The sequence below is a fragment of the Magallana gigas genome, chromosome 5 (assembly GCF_963853765.1).
Source record: "Magallana gigas chromosome 5, xbMagGiga1.1, whole genome shotgun sequence".
Taxonomy (NCBI): Eukaryota; Metazoa; Mollusca; class Bivalvia; order Ostreida; family Ostreidae; genus Magallana; species Magallana gigas.
The window spans coordinates 28,103,172-28,124,291 of NC_088857.1; the positions used below are offsets into that span (position 1 = coordinate 28,103,172).

Sequence of the window (21,120 nt, forward strand, 5' to 3'; positions counted from 1 at the left end):
CTGTGTTAATTGGCTGGTTATTTATTGGCTGAAGCACAAGGAATTAACAGCCCGGTCATATTAATCAAGGGCTTGTCATAAACTAAACGAAATAATTCTATAACCTGGCTGGTTAAGTAAGTGTACTTTCTTATGCTTATAAAGCAATGACCTCCAGTTTACAAATGAATCTATATAAAATTTATGCATTTTTAAAAATCAGATTTAAAATATAAAAATTTAGGATTTTTATATTCTCATTAAATTACTTTAAGAACTATTAATATTTTGTGCTTATACGATTCAATATGAATATTAATAAATAAAACATAATTAGATTTAAACGGTCTGTTGAACTCTTTTCTATGTCAATGCTGCATATAACTGAATATCGAGGAAAATATCATACTGAAATTATTTAGAATTTTTTTTTCTTTCAAATTTAATATACAGGGGGTACGTTGGGTTACAGTGCTGGTTAGTGCTATGTACAGTGGCGAACAGTGGGGTTCGGTGCTGGTCAGTGCCTTGTACAATGGCGTACAGTGGGGTACAGTGCTGGTCATTAGAAATGAACAGTAGGGTACAGTGGGGTACACTAGAAGTCAGTACAAAGTACATAAGATGTCAGACAATGTGAGTGAATTTTCGGAAAGATCAGTGGATTTTGAATTCAGTAGTGATATAATGACTGAAAGAGGGACAATACAAACTTATTTTATACCAAAAGGAACCAACTTCAAAGGCTTTTAAAGAATAGTTGCATATGTAACTATCAAATAAATAAACTTTCACTTGAATTTAATTGCTTTGCATTTTTAAATGATTTAGATATTTCATATATGCTGTTATGTTGTTTTGTTGCCATGTTGGCGCTAACCTGAATGCTGGTGCCTAAAAAGTTAATGCATGCATAATCAGTTTGAACTTTTATTGACTTACCTTGAGGTTTCTGACAGATGTAAGAGTAACTAACTGTACAACTTAAATCATTCCACATATGTGTACTCTGCAAAGTATGCACACAGTCTTCATCCCCTCCTGAATTGTTTGGCTCGCCTGTGTTCCAATTTGAATAAAACACTGGCTGCAAAAATTAAAGTTGTTGAAATGAAAATGTTCATTTATTTCACTACATGAATTATACATCTTAATATATTACTACATTTACATGTCATATTATATGTCGACAATGGATTTGTTTTAAAATAACTAGAGCTGTAAAGGACATCTATGTCAAAACTAAATGTACTAACCGTTGAATCCTTAACCCATACAAAGGTGCCTTCATTGGCTATATCGTTCAGTCCAATCCAGTGGTATGTGTTGGGGCAAAGTTCTTTTCAATAAAAAAAAAATGATAAACGTAATGATAAACTATTTGGTTACGGCGTTAAAAATATATCATTATTTAATGTTCAAACACTATATCTTCTTGTCAGAGTTTTATTTTAAGCAAACCCCAAACTGAAACAATTCTAAAACACGACATTTGTTGGTTGTTCTGCAATACAAAAAACGCAAGCGTGGAGTTTTGAAAAGCAGTACAGTGAAATACATAGAAGCGTTAAATAGGCGTTAACTCCAGAAAAGTTTTTACGTAATGCTTTGACTGACCTTTGTCCAATCAGATCGTAGAAGGCAGAGTTGAGACATTACCGCTCGTGACTTAATTTGAGAGAGAGAGAGAGAGAGAGAGAGAGAGAGAGAGAGTAAATTATAGGTGACGCAGATGAGCGAACTATCTATCAATAGTTATAAAGTGACAAGTCAAGGTATAGTATATCTTATTTTATGTAACTTTGTAATTGTTTTGAAATTCTTTAACCGGGGAACAACGATGTCATTATATAGATAATGGGATGAGGTAATATCAAACATCGAAGACTGTACGAATATTTAAGAAACTGTTTTCATTACAAGTGTTACCGTTAGTATTCTAATCAAAGTATGACGAATCTTCCTGGAATTGAATATAGGTTGTAAATTTACTTTCTATAAAAACTTTCCTCATGGCTACTCAGTGTAAAACATTCTTTACTTAAGGTCGAATTTGTCCGCCATTGTTTTTTTCCACTAAGCATCCGCCTGCGTTGCCTTTCCTTTTCACTACATCTAAATTCATAAATGATCATTCGTTTGCATTTCAAAATATTTAATGCCCGTATTCTCGGACTCTTCCAGGAAATTAAGTTGGTTAGTTGCGTCATACTTATACATCTACATGTATGATGACACTGCATGTTGTCTACGGCCAAAGAAATTTTCACAGTCGTTCTTTAATACGCTTTAAAGTTATACCAATGTAGGACATACATGTAATTTTCATATGTAGACTTTAATTAATTTGTTTGCCCATAATGGTGATTTCTTCATCGGCATCACTTATAATTTACTCAATTCTCTCTCTCTCTCTCTCTCTCTCTCTCTCTCTCTCTCTCTCTCTCTCTCTCTCTCTCTCTCATTCAAGTCACGTGCGGCAATGTCTTAACTCCGCCCAGCTACGATCTGATTGGACAAAGTCAGTCAAAACATTACGTAAAAACTTTTCTGGAGTTAACCCCTATTAAACGCTTCTATGTACTTAGTTGTACTTCAAATAATCAAGAATAGTTCAACAAATTCATTTTTTGTATATCTTGATTAGATCAAGTTAGTGAAAAAATTATTAAAAAGACGTGAGAGCGCTGAATTACAAAACCATCAATTCAGTGAATCAAAATGTTTCCGTACGTTCCAAAAAAGACTGTGTCCCTGCATTATTGATAGTAACGAGATCACCCCCTAATTGCTGACACGATGCTCTGGCAGTTTGCCAAGGAACAGCATTAGCTATGCAACTGTAGCACTGGCTGTCATAAACTGACCAAGTTCCCTGGCCACCACATCCGTTTGCTGGGTAAGAAAAAAAAGAAAAAATGCAAACGATCTACAAGCCAATTATTTTCAATTATATTTGTTTGTTTAATTCTTATAAATATGGTAAGAGCAAGAATTTGGGCAGCTGCATAAGTAACAAGAGGCCCATGGGGCCACATCGCTCACCTGAGCAACAATGGGCGTCCAAAGATATTGTGCCATATGGCCCTCAGTAGAATAACAAAAAAATAAATATTGTAAAGTATTCGAATTTTACACTTATTTTTGCATACACGTAATCTTTGACATTGTACCTTCATGAAACACTGTTTTTAAACAGAATAAGAAAATCCTACGCAAGATATAGAACTAAATATTTGGTAGGGGTACACTGTTTTATAACTTCTAATTCCCTGTATTTTCGTTCTGCCTCCCTCCCCTACTTAATAAAGCGATCAAAATATATGAGAGCATATAGGTACATTTTCTTCCTCAACTACTTACTAGTTATTGTATTTTTTTAAAAATATAATAGTTATTGTGTTTTATCAAAAAAATCCTACTTGTATATATGTGAAGAAGAAAATTGCACCGCAATGCGTTTAATTTCTCAAATTAAAAATATTCAACAATTTAATTTGTCTTCTCCATTATAATAAAATGACTGTTGTGTACCTCGCGTTGACTTTTTTAACTTTACTCACACTTGATTGCTGAATACACTGGAATGAAAAATGGTGTCACGTACATGTTAAAGAGCTATAAAAATCAATGTTACCGTATTGACAGGCACATCACTCTAATTTACAATGGCCCACCCATTATTTTCATTTTTATTCAAAAATAACAACTGGCTACAAACGAGGATAATTTTCCGCTGGAATATTTTCTTAGGAATAGCGATAATTCTTTTATCCCCGCAACAGAAATGTGTCAGAACTATGGAAACTGTTTAAACGATGTCGTTTTTATTTACTCACATTTCACATTATTTATTGTATAAAAAATCAATGTTACCGTATTGACAGGCACATCACTCTAATTTACAATGGCCCACCCATTATTTTCATTTTTATTCAAAAATAACAACTGGCTACAAACGAGGATAATTTTCCGCTGGAATATTTTCTTAGGAATAGCGATAATTCTTTTATCCCCGCAACAGAAATGTGTCAGAACTATGGAAACTGTTTAAACGATGTCGTTTTTATTTACTCACATTTCACATTATTTATTGTATAAAGAGAGTAGTTATATACAGTTATATAGTAGTTATATACAGCATATCATTCTTTAATTTTTTGTGTTCAAGTATTTAACATACTCTAATTCATATAGAATTTCTAATGATCAACCAAAATTTCAGCGTCAATCGTAGAATTATAAGCAAGATGAGCTCAAAATATTTTGCTAGGTTTGAGTCGTATTTTGTTCACATGAGTTTATTACATTCAGCTTAAGATTTTTAACTTGGCATTTCCTATTCGGCATTTTAAAATGGAAAAAAATGAATGGCCTCAGATCTGAGTACAAACATAAAATTGTGAGCAAATCTCTGTATTTTGCTTATAATTCGAAGCTTAACACTCAAATATGGTAAGTAAATAGAAATTGTAAACAATTAAACACAAGAAACATGCTCTATAACAAATAAAGAACACAATCTATTTTTCGAAATGAATCATATACATGTATACACCTACATATTTCCGTCAGCGATATTTAACTCTATTTAAACTGAATGAACTCGAGAAAATGCCGAGCATCTCAACAAAACATATTGCATTATTCTACCATTACGCAAAAGATGATATTGAATGACCGATAGCCTGAATGAATTGCATTTTAGTTCTTTCTTAAGGTTGCTTAATTTGCGCAGGTAAACAGTAAACTGTTTGATTTACCGAGGTCTCTGTTTGATTTGATACGTAAAAATCAGGAAATACAAGCGACAGTTCCCAGGTTAACGCAAAGCATAAATTAAAACGAAAATCACAACAAGCTAACACCACCGTCATATGTGAAAGCTGTCAACGCATTGAAATATTTAGCCTCAATTTACTTCACAAAATCGGCACCAATGTATTTTGCATGTTTCAAAGATTCCCTTCGTACACGAACTTTTGCACAACAAACAAATTCATCATTGTCAGATCGACCCGTTTATCATGTAGTGTCATGGCGGCTTTAAACAAAGAACCTCGTTTTAGAATTATGGAATACCCGGGCCCGGGCAAAATAAAAGCCGGGCAGATCGGCAATCGTCAATTCCAATTAAGCATTATTTTGCAGCAATATTTACAGCGAACACAAATATACTGGTCAGTAAATACCTTGAAATTTTAATGAGATTGGCAGATTAATAACTTTTGTTTTGCCCTGACCCGGTCATGCCTACCCATTTTTCCAAGACTCATGGATGCTATAAACTGCTTGAAACACGCCTTTTCTTTCTTATTATTTTCGTAATAACAAAGATTTGAAACAGAATTAGCCCATAATATTTGCAATTTTATTTTCCTTCCCATAAGGATTATTCATGCTAAATTACGTTGAATTTGCCTCAATAGCTCTTGAGAAGAAGATTTTTTAAAATGCACCCCCAGTTTTAGAGAAGAAGTTAAAAATGTGAAAAGTTTACAGACGGACAGACAGACGGACGGACAGACGGACGACGGACAAAATGTGATCAGAATAGCTTTCAGAGTAGCTTTCAGCTCAGGTGAGCTAAAAATTAAGTGTAAATACCAAATGAAGCATTTCATTACCATAAAACATACTTCTATACAAAACATAACATAAACATTTTATAATTCATTAAAAAACATATAAGATAAACGAAAACCACACTGTTGCTATAGTCTTTTCTTATTATAATTATATCTAAATAGTGGTAGATCCAGTATACTGGGACATAGAAGATAAAACTTACATTGTAAATCTGCCAGAGCTTCAATGCCAAAAATGTACTTGTTTGGTGCTAGAATGGAATAAAATATACAAGTAACGTATAAGAATCATACGTATAGGTGTAATAAATCATACATTTGACATAAGAGGTAATTGTTTAAAATACCCTTTGAAATGTTACAATTTTTATTAATAAAAATATATAAATAAGCTGCTTGTTGACAGAAATTCATTAAAATTAACCGGTATTAATACAAGTATTTTTTAGTACCCTGGGGTTTAAAATAAAACATACAAACAAGCAGAATTTCATATTAATATAGTTTCATTCCTCCTAAATGTATCTTCTTTCATGTGCAATAAAAAATCAAAGGTTATCTTTATCAAATTGCATATACAAGATGAATATACATGTACATATTAACGAACAATAGTACATAATTAGTGAACATAAAAAGTTACAAACATTTTATAATTTATCATCAGTTCTGTTATAATTATCATTATAGAACTTTAAGATGAGAAGTTTTTACCTAAAATGATGAAGTGAATACTTATGATTGCAGTTATTTACTGATGCAAATTATCAGACAGCTTAGTAAAGAGATAGATTTATTAAAATATTTTATATTTTATTTAATTTGATGCAAAAAACATCTTTTAATGTATACTGAATGTGATAGACTGGATAAAAAGATCTAGTAAACATTAAAGCATCACATCATCACCTTCCCGCTAATCCGCTTAAATGCCTGACGTATCCTTTAAAAAATGGTTTTTTTTTTTATAAAATATATGTGTATGCACCACATGTGTATGCAAATTAAAAGAGAGCAAATATTCAATTTCCTTGAACTACTACAGAAACTATAGAAATTTAGTAACAACATCCAAATTATTCACTGTCAAAATATGCCTGTTTTTATTAAGTAGTAAATATACATACATCGGACGGACAAATAAAGCACAATAATATATCAGATGAGATACTTAAGATAGGGAAAACATATGATATGTATAGATTACCTGTAATATTAACTGTAATGCATCTCGATGGTGAGGATTGTCTACAACAATCAAAATATTTAAATTTGATGTCATAAATTTGAACATAGAACAGTAAAAAAGTTTCATGTTAGACGCTAGACATATTTGATAGACTGTTGATAAATAATAAATCATTAATTGAACTTTCCTTAATGTTCTAGTAAAAAATACTGCAGAGAAACAAATCTATTGTTATTATATGTATTTAATAAAAAATATATACATATTTTTACAGCAAATATAGCCCTTTTTAGCGACTATTATAAAGCCAAATGACTTCAAAATAGTCTTAACGCTCAAAGAAATGAGCAGATATCTACATAGTTATTTTATTTCTCTTAATTTGATAGGGAATAGGAAGTTACTTCAAAATATAGAGGACAATAAGGTGAGCCAAACTGTTCTTGTAGCTCCAAAGTAAGAAATCCAATCTTGGATTTCAAAACTACTAGGACGGTTAATATAATATGAAATCTTATTTATTTTCTCGATGCGTCAATCATAATTGTTATATTTTTTCATGGAAATGCCATTTTCTTTGGATCTCACGAAAAAATTAGGAAGCCATTTGTAATTTGAAGAGAATTGTGGGTCCAAGTCTGACGACAGATATGTGAACGGCAACACTATCTTTGCTAGCCGAGTGTTCGATTCCTTATTTTTCATCGCAAGAGACTGGCTAGCGGCGAAGATGAGGAAGCAGTAGTAGCAAAAATGATATCGCCCAAGTTCTGTCTGAGAGCATGTAGTTGTAGCGCTTTGCACTGCGGGCCTGCGTTCACTATTATTTGCTTTGTATGATCCTAATAAACATAACACCACTTGACTTCAACAAAGTTAAGGCAAAAAAATCGAAATCCACCATACTAAAGATACATCAATATCATAGTTATTCCATACTAGAAAAATAACTGCAAAGAAATGTGCTCAAATACACAGATGCATAAAAAAATGTACATTCAAAAGAATATGATTTTTCCCTCGTTGAAAAGAACGAGCATACAACTCAAAAATTGATTTACATGGTTAAATGATAGTTATACCCTTTAGTTTTGGTTACATGTATAATTACCATTTACCTTTTATTCGTCTCTGCTGAAAAGCACACTACATGTGTTCCGATTACATTACTGACAACAGACTCTAGTGACATGATGACCTGATACTCGTCTACAACAGGTTGTGAGATGGCTGATATAGTAAATGGAAGAGGTGACATAACATGGAATTCTGTCACTCTGAAATAAGTTTATTACAGAAATATCATGAAAATAACTATAATGAATGCAAAAGCTAGAAAAAGTATTAAATATTTAATAAACATTTTCATAATCAATAATCTTCAATTTGAACGATTAGAATATCTTTATTTTTATATTAAAAACCTACTGACCCAAAAATTGCCACAACGCGCATCAAATTAAAATTTCATGTAATGATTTTTGAAACACTATTAAATGAAGATATTTATAATAAAAGATATTGTATATTGTTTTATAAATATATGTAAATATTGAAGTTTTTACTTACAGATGAAATTGCAAAATTTTAAATAAAGCCAAATTTGCTTCATAAAATTTGAAACAAAGTGATGTCGGTATTTAAATTAATGATTTAACGAGAGTGTTTTTAAAAGTGATTATTGATACGGAGCTCGACCACACTGAATTTGATATCATGGTGGTTGCACAGATTTAAGGAAGTAAAGAACGTTTACACTGTACGCTAAAGTTAATATCCCCATTCATTGAAAGCTAGGAACAAAAATTAACAATCATATTAACTTACATTTCATATGAAGAACGTGATTTAGCTCTTGCAATAAACTGTAACGATCCGTTTTGAGAATGTAATGTATCTCCATCAAGAGGTGTGGGTGAAACAAAGGAACAGGATTCAGAACACGGAATACTGCTAACAATAATCATAAACTGTAAAGGAACGCTGCTTAATGGAACACTAGAGGACGAGTCTGTGAAATCCTCGATCTGTAAAGCCACGATGTAATCTCCATAACTCACATCGTAATGGAAATAGAATGCACAGGCTGTCTAGGGGGAAAAATCATGCAAAATAATATTAATAAATCTGTTCAGCAGGCCAAGTTACAAAATTTCGAGATACAGTCCTACATAATGTTCAAATTAAAAGAAAAAACCTACCTCATTTAATGTCAAATAAGATGAATGGTTGCTACAAATTGATCCACATTCGTCTAACCCTAATGCAAAGCGACATCGAATATCATCTCCGTCAAAGTCCGCCACTTTGGAAAGTAAATATATTAAATATTGGCAATACAAACTTTCTTATCAGCTTTAATTAAAGAACAAAATATATTTAGAATGAAAATACAATTTCAAAAGCAAGAAAATAGGATCTTCACAATTGGCACACGAGCCGAAATAACAGAATATTCGCGCGACCGAAAAGTGTAGATTTTGATCGTAAACTGTTGCCAAAAAAACCTCAAATATGGAAAAGTATTCGTATGAAATTTGCTCGATGTGCGATGCATTTAATCGTGCGATTTATCATGCGTCTATATGCGACTGTTGTACAAAGAAAGTGAGTGTTGTAAGATAATGCGATAGGATCACGCAAGTGAACATGCGCAAATGCGATTGGACGTGCAACTCTCGTGCGATCATGCGTTTTGTGGTACGAATGATTGTGCGAGTCATAGGAATTATATGTATTTTCCCATTCCGATGACCCTCTTCAGTAAACATACATTGTAATTAAATGAGAGGGAAGATGACGCCCAAGAAGATGACCAAAGCAACACCCAAAACCGATGACTGAGAAAATGAGCAGCTCCTACGAATTTGCATGGTCTATCTACATTTGTAATACTATGCACTCGTAGTAATTTTGTGTATTAAAGAAGTAAATGGGGATGAAATGTCAGATGTTTTACATGTAGATATAATTACATTATATAATTACACTAATAACATTATACGTAACGTATCATCGGACAATCGGAATTTATGCGCGGGTGGGGTCTGGGTGGGTAATCCTGGGTAAAGTCATACTTTACAATACATGTACCACAGGTTCAGAACTTTACCTTACGTTTTATCACTACGCAATTCTTTTCCTTTAGAGCAACAATGACAAACCGATTTTGATTTTTTATATATAAAACCATGTGATTTGTATTTTTTTTAAGGTTACCAACAGTTTTTTGGTTAAAATTTTAAAGGCCAATGAAATGAAATCAATCTTTTGATAGCGGTTTACAAGGAAAAAAGAATGTCAAGAATTAAGTGTATTTTAGAAAAAGGCTATTTTTTTTTACCTGGAATGTGAATGTACTGATTGAGTTCACACGGATGTATTATAGATGAAGCCATTGATGAAACAGGTGACTGGTTTGTGCTTCCAGTATCACTTCGTAGACTTAAATCTACAGTCATCTTAAGGCTCAAGGAATGAGCAAACGTAGGCTGTGTTAACGATACCAAATCCCCAGAGGCAAATCTAATATCAGAAATAATGATTTAATATGCAATATTTACCAACATATTTCTTGATTGAAAGACAACTATAGTTTTGTAATTTTTATGGTATTTTACATGTAGATGCATTTTGTCCAAATTGTATCACCGATATTTGAATAAATGGTCTACATTTTTGGCAAAGTTTTGGTGATAAAAACAGTAACATTGAATATAATAATTCAACACATCTTTTAGGGTCTTTGTTATTAAGCCACATTGTAATGAAAAAATTAAATTCTGCTGTTGTGTGGGTTGTAATCACTTTTATCCAACAGCATTAAATATATAAAAAGTACCCGGGTTTAATTTTTAAGATTGTTCAGGAGAGAACAATTATAGTCATTTTGCCTGCTGTTTAGTTCAATTCAGTGTATTTCTATTTTAAATTAAAAACTTTTGAAAAAAATCATCAAATGTTTAGTAAGTATTAACATTTAGTATATCTTTCAATATTTCATACAAAATAGAAAATTTTAACATATATAATAAAGATACATAAAATTGTCTTTTTTAATAAAACAAAATGGATGTTTCATTCATGCATGATTATAATTTACAAACCGCAAACCGAGGTGTGATGATGTTGCGTGTCTGATATCAAATATGGTTTCTCCTTCAAAATCCGCCCAGTTTTCTGCTGAATTGCTTTCCGTGCAATTTGCATTCGTTATCACACTACCTGTACATCCACTGATACATTCCAATGTATTGTTTTGTGGATTGGAACAGTAGGAGTAGACATAGGTAAGACGGTGACGGACTAGAATCTGGAAAAACAAAAAATGAAGAAAAAAATTGATAATAAAAATCCAACCGATGCCTATTGGTTTTCAAATGTGGTGTATATGTACTTCAGTCAATAATTGAAACCGCTGTTTAAAGTTTGATCTGCAAACAGTTATTTTCATCGAAAAAGTCTTGACCTCGATTGGCATAACATAAGTATTAATCAACATTGCTTTAAAAACTGATTATTTAGTGTAAAAAAAGATTTATCGGTTAAGATCTGCTTTTAACTGACCAAAATAGTCCAAGCAATAAATTATTCAAATCAAGCAAAGTACTGAATTAGTTTGGTTTAATTGTGATCTTCAGTTGATGAGAAAAAATGTTCTTGACAAAAACTACTTTTAAAAAGTTGTTATTTCGTGGGCCCTGTGGCAAAATCTTGCGCATAAACCAGGCTATGTCATGCGCAAGCGGAATTGTCCCCATGGCTACCTGCTAACGCAGGTAATGTATTTTTTCTTCAATGTCGCCACCTTCATACGGAAAAAAGCAGTTTATTGTCTTAATAAATCCAAATATAAAGGGAACAATAGAATTAATCTTTGGGGTACCAGATAACATTGAGTTCCCAATCCGCTTCACAGCCATGTAAGCAAAGGAGAATGTAAATACTGTAGTGTATACTTAGCTTCCTCACGGTAAAACCTGATGTCTTTAGGATCAAATATTATTTGTATATTTATTAAGACATGTGAAAAAAAGAATTTTCGATATTTTTTTTGCCTTATATCGTTTTCAATTATTTTTTGACAAAATGAATGTACTTTTGTGAATAAAGTCATCAGAAAATGAAGTAGCATGAACTGAACTGATATTCAATGTATATATAAAGTACGCAATAGCTCCTAAATGAAACGAATCATTATCTACCTAAGATGTTTAGATAGGTTAGTTATTTTCAATATCAGTTGAAAAGCTCTAAGTTGGTTCAAGTATTAAAGCTGACATGAATTCATAAAAGCATTTGGTCGCCATATTAGTTTCGATCGCTCATCTTATAGCAGTGAGGTATATATACCGGTTAAGAAAATTATGGTCGGTTGCTTTCCGACCGAGGCACTCAGGCGGACTTCTAAATGTATGAACTGTATGAAAAATCAATGTTAAAAAATTAGACTTCTTTGTATCTATTATTGTTTGTATGTATTGTCAAATTCTGGAACATATGAGGATTTGTATGAGTTTTACAATATTTTATATGTGTTTCATATTCATTAATCTTGATAGAGATAAGAAGAACTTTTCTTCAGGTGAGTGATTTTGCCTATGAACCTCTTGGTTTCCATTTATTTAAAAACCGTTGCTGTAGTCACTGTGTTTCAATTACCTTTAACATTAGTTTTTTAATGTTACAATTGCGGCTACAGTTTGTGTATCAGTTTCATTTCAAAATATTGTTGAAACATTGGCCTATTTTCGTAACGAAATGAAATTGTCAATTTCTACACCTCTAGCAATATTGTTATATAAAATTAAAAATAATGATGTCAGCAATGACCAACATTAAACTTAAAAAAAATTGTAGGTTAAACTAAGCTAATAATATAGATATTGAATAAATGAACACGTACCTGGGTTTCATTTACCGCCTTCCATGTTAGTAATCCTCCTCGAAAATGACTAGATAGCACACAAGGAATTAGAGCAAAAAACGTTAGTGTAAACCAAATGTACATACTGGTTTTAGAAAATAGTCACGTTTTATACATTTTAATATTGTATAGTACTCCTCTACTCCTCGTAACTGGTCTATGCTTGGAAGCATCAAGAATTTTAAACTTCCTGCATGGTTCTATTTTTTTTTATACTGCTCTGGATGAAAAAGTTAACAATGGGATTGTGCAGCACTCCACTCAGGTAGTTATTATATGTGTAAAGATTTATAAAATTCCTGAAACTTGAGTTGTCATTAGATACAGTAAGTGTGTTTATACAAAATATATGACTATATTTAAAATAACTTAACAAGGTTACCATGCAGACATGCTCATATTGCTCTGAATGACCGTCCAACATAAATAGGCGAACACCTTCTGTATAATAATCATTGTCGTATTTAAAATATCACAATTAAATGTGAGTATCTATTGGTTGTTGATGTAATTGGGTTTTCGCGATCATTTGAATGTTAATTTTAACCTAGACCCTGACCAATAAATAAAAGGCTCAGATTTATTTTTATGAATTGATGTTTATTTGATAATCCTTACTGCTCTAGCCGTTTTGCCATAATCATTGTAGACATGTTATTTTAAGACACTAATAAAATTATTTATTAACATAGTAAACAGTAGCCAATTCTGACAGCATTATTCAAATGACCTTTTTCTAACCTTGCATGACCTTGGAATCTTAAACAATAACTATAACTAATTGTTGGAAGTGCTTGTCATGGCCATTTATTCACAATCATCAAAATACAAATTATGCGCCGATCATCAAATCGATATGGCAGCATACACGAAAAACGAGTCCAAGCACAAGAAATACCACCTTGACCCAAGGGACCTGGAAATAACAGTGCCCCATGGAGGTGGCATTCTTTGCAAAATTCTGCCATTATTTGTATTGTAAAAGACACGCGCATAATCTTCTGTCTTAACTGGTACTGATGAAACTTTGAGACCATGACGCTGAAAGTAGAAATAAAAACAAAAGCCAAAAACTTTGTTCTAAACATACACATACATGTCATACGAAATTGTCAGCCTTACAATAATTGACAAAAGGAAAACCTTTTAAATTGTAAAGAAAAATATATATTAATGCCAAGCTGTTCTTCACACCTAATAATACATCATTAAATAACCTATATTGGCAAGAGGTGGGTGGGAGGGTTTTTCTAAGATGAATTTGTGCCACCTATCAACTTTGGATTGAGCAGGAAAAGGAAGTAGCAACCGCGCATGCCCGGTTATATAGTTGTATTAAACAAGAGTTATGGATCTTGCAACAATGACAGTTAACAAGAGTTATGGATCTTGAAACATCAACATAACACCTATGCTTAAAATAACCTGGTTTATCCAGAGATGATAAACCCTATTATTTAAAGACACTAATAAAATTATTTATTAACATAGTAAACAGTAGCCAATTCTGACAGCATTATTCAAATGACCTTTTTCTAACCTTGCATGACCTTGGAATCTTAAACAATAACTATAACTAATTGTTGGAAGTGCTTGTCATGGCCATTTATTCACAATCATCAAAATACAAATTATGCGCCGATCATCAAATCGATATGGCAGCATACACGAAAAACGAGTCCAAGCACAAGAAATACCACCTTGACCCAAGGGACCAGGAAATAACAGTGCCCCATGGAGGTGGCATTCTTTGCAAAATTCTGCCAAATGAACCACGAACAGTGGTACATCCGCCAACAAATCTAGGCGGTCAATTTTGCAAACAATACAAGTACAGAATGACTTAAGTTGCAATGATAATCAGTTTTACATACAACCACAGTTAACAAAAAATAATTGCATCAATACTCAACTCACAACTTCAAATTATCAGCTGGCCATGACAAAGCTTACTGTTTAATAAGTGGATAAAATCTGTCAGTGGATGACATGAATTGCAACAATGCATTTTTCAAAGAAGTTACAAATAGTTCATTTCCCAAGTCAGACAAATGTATGCCATCTTTACGAAATAGGGTACCCTGTGTACTTAAAATATCAGGATATTTTATGGAGGCCCCACATACCTTCTTAACAACAAATGTAGCAAGAGCTGAATTTAATCTAGTTCTCCAATTTTCCCCATCTTTGTTCGAAAGGCATAATGACCAATTTCTACGTGGCAAGATATGTGACCACACAATTATTGTCTTTGGCAATAGCCTTGTTATTTTAGACACGGTCAACTTCATGTACTTTTGTAAGCCCTTTAGTGTATTACGAGGGTTGCCAATATCGTTGCCACCACAATGTATAACTAAAAGTGTTGGATGTCTATTACATTGCCTTAGCATTTCTTTGATAGTCTGGTACAACCGAGACCAAACCATGCCCCTAATTCCCTGCCAAATTATTCTTTGTGATGTTAGTCCCAAGTTGTCATCAATATTTTGTTGTGCATATTTCTGGGCCCAATGAATTATAGATGATCCGACAACCCATATGCCATCTGAAATAATTTGTAATCAGTACATATTATAATTTACACTTAAAGAATTGGTCTGATGTATGATTTGTAAGCTGAGGAATTCCATCTACCCATGATTTTAATTTCAGATTCATTCATGCCACTTAAATATAAATGGGTGGCCCCGCCAATTCTGAAGGAATGGGATTTATAAACACCACTAGATGTAGGCATGTTCAAAAATGATAAACACCTGTTTAGCATGCTTGAAAACTGATATTGAGTTAAAGGTTTGGAGTTGTAATGCACGAAAAATTTATTTGATCTTACAGTATGCCTCACAACAAGAAATTTCTGCAATAATAAAAACAAAATTTGTGACTGGGCATGCTTTAGAACTTTCACTGACGAGCCTTGATACAATTGATCAGTCTTGGAGCTTTTGATAAGGATAATAACCTGGTCCTGCAATAGCTGTACACAATCTGACTGAAGGGACACCACCTCACTAACTCTAAGCAAAGCAAAAAATGTCAACAAATATGCACATTGAAATAGCATTGCCTCGTATGTTGAATATGTTACTTGAGGCAAAGTATCTATGATACTGAGGAGCATTTGTAATGTTATAGGCCTTCTAATATCGCTAGTTAATGTAGACCTTTTGTATCCACTGAGCAATTTCTTAATCAAAAACGAATCCACTGGATTTGTCCAACCATGAACATTTATGAAAAAACTCAAACCTGACAGATAACACTTAACAGTTGAAAATGCACAATTACGTTCATACATGTATGCAATAAAATTGATAACATGGTCGATAGGAGGTGGCCACAATTGTTGTAGAGACTTATCTACCCTATATTTGAAAAATGCTTGAATGCCTTGCTTATAAACTTTGTTTGTATTCTCAGAAATACTAGCTTCTACTAGATCCTCTACAATTGATGAATAATTTGCAAAAATTGTGTAGGAACTGGACAAGGATAAGGCTGCGCCCCAGGAGCCAGCTAATGAAACTTCCAAAACTGAAAACGAGAAATAGCATCTGCTTTATTGTTCTTAACACCTGGAATATGCTGAGATTTAATTTGTATGCTTTTCTGCAAAGTTTTGAGAACTAAGGCTCTCAACAAAATCATGACTCTCTTATTTTGTGATGTTTTGTTGTTAATTATATGAACAAGTGCTAAATTAACAACATGCAATAGTATTTTATTACAAGCTAGTTTGTCTGCCCAGATAAAAATTCCTAACACTATTGGGACAAGTTTCAGAAAAGTAATATCTTTCTTTATGTCCTGTGACCAATCTACTGGCCAAGCTAACCAACTCCATTCATCACCAAATACAACACCACACCCATAAGCTCCTGAACTGTCTGTATAAAATTCAAATGTATCATCCATAGACCAGTCTACAGTTGAAAATTTTGTAAATCCATTAAAATTTTCTAGAAATACAACCCACATTTGAAGATCTAACTTTATTTCATTTGATACCCTAATAAAATGGAAAGGTCTAGCAATACCTTGCAGTGCCCCATAAATTCTCCTACAAAATGCTCTACCCGCAGGCAATGCTTTTACTACAAATGCCAATGAACCCACTAATGATTCCAATTCTTTCTTTGTTACTTTTTTACTGCCAAGGACATAATTAATCTTGCCCAACAACTCATCCACTTTTTCTTTTGGAACAAAAATTGTACCTTGCACAGAATCAATTCCCAGTCCTAAAAATTCTAAGCAGTTAGATGGACCTTGAGTTTTTTCTGGTGCAATTGGAACTCCCAAATATTCACACAGTTCTAGAAATTGATGCATCAAACCTGTGCAATCACTAGAGTCAGCTGATCCCACAAATAAAAGATCATCTAAGTAATGTACGATCCCATCCTTTTGTGACCTCTTCTCCAATTCCCAATGTAAAAAAGAGGAAAATTTTTCAAACAATGAACAAGACACAGAACATCCCATTGGTAAACACTTGTCTATGTAATATGATTTATCAAACTTGAAACCAAGCAGACAAAATTCTCTTGGACTTATTGGTAAAAGCCTAAAAGCACTAGAAATATCCATTTTTGCCATGAGGGCCCCTTGTCCCTTTGTTTGAATTATGTTAATTGCATCATCAAATGAAGAGTAGTTGACGGAACAAAATTGCTGATCAATGTAATCATTAACACTCTCTCCAAATGGATGGGACAAGTTTGTAATCATACGCCATCCACCTTGCTTTTTTGGTAATAAACCAACTGGGTTACATCTTAAATTTGATATTGGTGGGGCTGAAAAAGGACCTAAAACTCTACCAAGATCTATTTCCTTCTTAATCTTTTCTGCCAATTCATTAGAGTGTTGAATCGCAGACTTCATATTCCTAAACTCAACCTTAATTCTAGGGCCATGATAGTTTAATTAAAATCCTCCCTCAAAACCCTGTGCTAACAAGTGTGCAACTTTTCTGTCTGGATAACTTCTAACTAACTTGTGAAGATTATTAACTTTTATTGGAGTAGATCCCAATTGCCATAATTTATTGTGTAATTGGGCGGAATGATCTCTGTGGGAATCTAGGGCGGAATTGCTGTGATGCGGGCTTAACTGGGGGGTATTGTTTACCCGTACTGTTATTCTGGGAATATCTACAATTCAAAGAAGGATGTGAACCATTACACTTGACACAAATATGCAAGAACCTACAGTTTTGTTTTTCACATACTCCCTGAAAATTGTAAGAATTGTAAGCATTTAAACTGCTTTGTAGGGGTTGGAATGTTATTTTGGACTACCGGCTGCATGTAAAACAGCCATAATTCTGCATCAACTGAACCCCAGCTGAGACTGGAATCAATTGATTTTTTCAACCTAAATTGAACATCGTATTCCCTCCAGTTACAAGAATTTGGTGAACGCTCTGCGCCTTTCCTAATTGTAGCCATGTATCGAAATAAATGAACAGCTTGCGAAGAATGCTTGGCACAATAAATCGAAGCAAAAATTAGAAAAGCATCTGTCCATTGTGAAATGGACACTATTGTTTCATCTTTGTATTTTGGTTTGACCTGAATCGCCCCATCATGATATACAATATGATGCTGAATATCTGATGCAGGTTCTTTCATTAACAACTTGTTAAGTGCAATATAATCCATATCTTTTCTTTCAATGCTATGGGTACATGAGCCCCAAGTGACGATACTACACTATGGAAAGGTGTGGGGTTTTCAATGTCGAACAAACAATCTGTACCTGTATTGGTGCTAGATCCTGCTACTGAAGGCTCGACCGTCTGATCCGATGGGGCCCTTGCCCGGTCTAGAACAGGTTGTACAGTTGGTTGTACTACAGGGACTGGCAAACTTTGGCTTCTATCATATATTCTACCTGTAGACTCGGTAACTGCAACTGTGGAAGGACTGCTGGAGGACGAAGTCACATTTGGCATCCGTGTAGACGCCCGGGAGGCTACAACCGCTCCCCTCGTGGGAGGTCTGGCATAAGGGCTCTTGGACTTCGACGTCCTAACTTTGCTAGCTCTCAACATCTCTTCAACTTTGGATGCACTGGATATTTTTTCTAAGATGAATTTGTGCCACCTATCAACTTTGGATTGAGCAGGAAAAGGAAGTAGCAACCGCGCATGCCCGGTTATATAGTTGTATTAAACAAGAGTTATGGATCTTGCAACAATGACAGTTAACAAGAGTTATGGATCTTGAAACATTAACATAACACCTATGCTTAAAATAACCTGGTTTATCCAGAGATGATAAACCCTAGTAATTAAGGTAATAAAAGTTGAAGTTTACGCCTTGTTGGTGCTGTGTCCTTTGAACGTCACGACTTGAAATAAATATGTACAAGTTTATTCTTGACCATTTTTTACAGCCGTTAAGGAATTCCATAGACAATTATAAAACCGATGCATGGATATTTTATTTTTAAATATGAATACAATTTAATGTATCTAACAAAAAAGATGCAAACGTACGAGTAGGCCTTCTGATCTGGCACTGAAAAAAAATTAAATATTACCGCTTATCTTCATCTATCATTGTGTTACATGTCTAGTTATTTCATGGTGTCTTTTTGTAAAGGTATATGTACGCTTCGAAAAACCCTATATTGTCCAGACTTTAGTTATACCATATTACATCATGAAAGAAATTCAATCCTCAAACTTCCTGTTTATTTACTAGATCCTTGCCTTAAGTAAAAATAATTGTTACCTGAGAACTACTTTTTTTTCATAAGGATTGTTTACAATTTCGTACAAAGAACTATTTTTTTATCACGAGGATTGTTTACAATTTCGTGAAAAGAAAGCCTTCCATGACTCTTAGACCAGATAGGTATTATATTGTTATCTCTAGAATAAAGGGGTGAAATGAGTTGTGTGTAACTCAAAAGATCAAATTCTTGAAATGTGGTAGATGTTGTATTGTTATCGTGTGGAAATATATTTTCTTATGCAATCCATACTTTAACTTCAGAGACACATTAATTATATTGTATGTATCAAATTACCAATGAAAACAAATCATGGATTGTGTCTGATCAATAATGATATACTTGAACTTATGTCATTCACAATTAATTTGCATGAAGAACGGCACTATATACACTGTTGTAAACTTTAGTTTTATTTTATTTTTAAAATGCACTTCATATATTATCAAACTACCAACTTTAATTTTACATTTACTCCTAGAATACAGAGTTTAAGTTTCAGTTTATTGCATATATAACGACCATCAAGGATGTAATACCTAAGTTGGAGTCGGAGCATCGAAGAACAACTGGAGGAGCGCAACAAGATGAAGCAGGAACAAAAGTCAGGGTTTATTTCATTGGTTGAAACAAATAAAATATTCAGTCAAATTAATCAAAAGTAAAGAGTTATTATAAATTAAATCACGTTACAGATCTACGATGCTTTCCAGAAAGAGATGTTTTTAAACCAATAAAATTCACAAAAATATCTATTTCACAAATTGCTCAACAAATTGAATCTCTGTGACAGTCATGCATTTCATGATGTTCCCCACAAAGATGCAACTATCATTTATATACTTGATATATAATTATGTCAATTTTTACTATGGAAATTTGGATGTATAAACTCTTGATTTAAGCTTTTTAATAATCAATTTATATAAAAATATGCATAGCAATTTTTTATTATGAATAAATTTTTTGCAGAAGAGTTATGTTTCTTTTGGAAACAGAGAAAAGTCTAGTTAATTTGACGATTGCTTAAAAAGTTAAAAATGATATAGGAAACATCACATCCAGATTTTTGTTAATTTTTTCAATAGTTTGAACATAGTTTTAGGTACTTTAGTGTTGAATTTTCAAAATGTTCCTAATAAATGTATTCTTTTCTGTTAGTTCTCTTTATAGGTAACCCTTATGATGTCTCAGTGATAAGCCTGAACCATTACTAAGTTCAAGTAGATAATTCACCTGTTATTTACTAATTATTGTACCAGTAATTACCACTTATTTATGTAGGGCAGTTGTTTCTCGCATTATCACCGGTGTGAGATCGGTTTGTCCGGTGTGAGACAGCAGTGTGAGATTTTTCTGTCTCGCACTGTATAACAAGTACTACGCCGCTTTGATACATCTGATACATCTGTTGTCTGCTGTAGGGAAATGCAAAATGATGGATTACGATTATCCATTAGGTAATTTTTTTGCTTAATTAATTAAAAGTTATGATATTTTCATTAAAAAACTGTCGTATGCTCTCATTTAGACTTGCACTATTTGAAGCACACGGAGGGATAAACCGAAAGTAATTTTTTAACGTCATAACATAAATTTGTCAGACATCGTTTTTAATGTAAAATAATGCGAGAGAAATAATCATTCATTATGTACTCGTGTGTGATAGTGATATTCCTTAATGGGGCCAA

General features: G+C 33.1%; 1 protein-coding gene across 1 annotated transcript in view; it reads right to left on the reverse strand.

Moving 5' to 3' along the window:
- Window positions 1–13,043, reverse strand: part of LOC105337911 (protein eyes shut homolog) — a 43,802-nt gene extending 30,759 nt beyond the window's left edge. Inside the window, exons 1-11 of the mRNA XM_066085180.1 lie at window positions 12,662–13,043; window positions 10,863–11,068; window positions 10,100–10,281; window positions 8,958–9,061; window positions 8,584–8,846; window positions 7,875–8,033; window positions 6,775–6,815; window positions 5,771–5,818; window positions 2,713–2,874; window positions 1,236–1,318; window positions 922–1,066 (exon numbers count right to left, since the gene is read on the reverse strand). Coding sequence (XP_065941252.1) covers window positions 922–1,066; window positions 1,236–1,318; window positions 2,713–2,874; window positions 5,771–5,818; window positions 6,775–6,815; window positions 7,875–8,033; window positions 8,584–8,846; window positions 8,958–9,061; window positions 10,100–10,281; window positions 10,863–11,068; window positions 12,662–12,766 — 1,498 coding nt within the window. The 5' untranslated portion in view covers window positions 12,767–13,043. The remainder of the gene's footprint in view (window positions 1–921; window positions 1,067–1,235; window positions 1,319–2,712; window positions 2,875–5,770; window positions 5,819–6,774; window positions 6,816–7,874; window positions 8,034–8,583; window positions 8,847–8,957; window positions 9,062–10,099; window positions 10,282–10,862; window positions 11,069–12,661) is intronic.
- Between the last annotated feature and the right edge of the window lie 8,077 nt (window positions 13,044–21,120).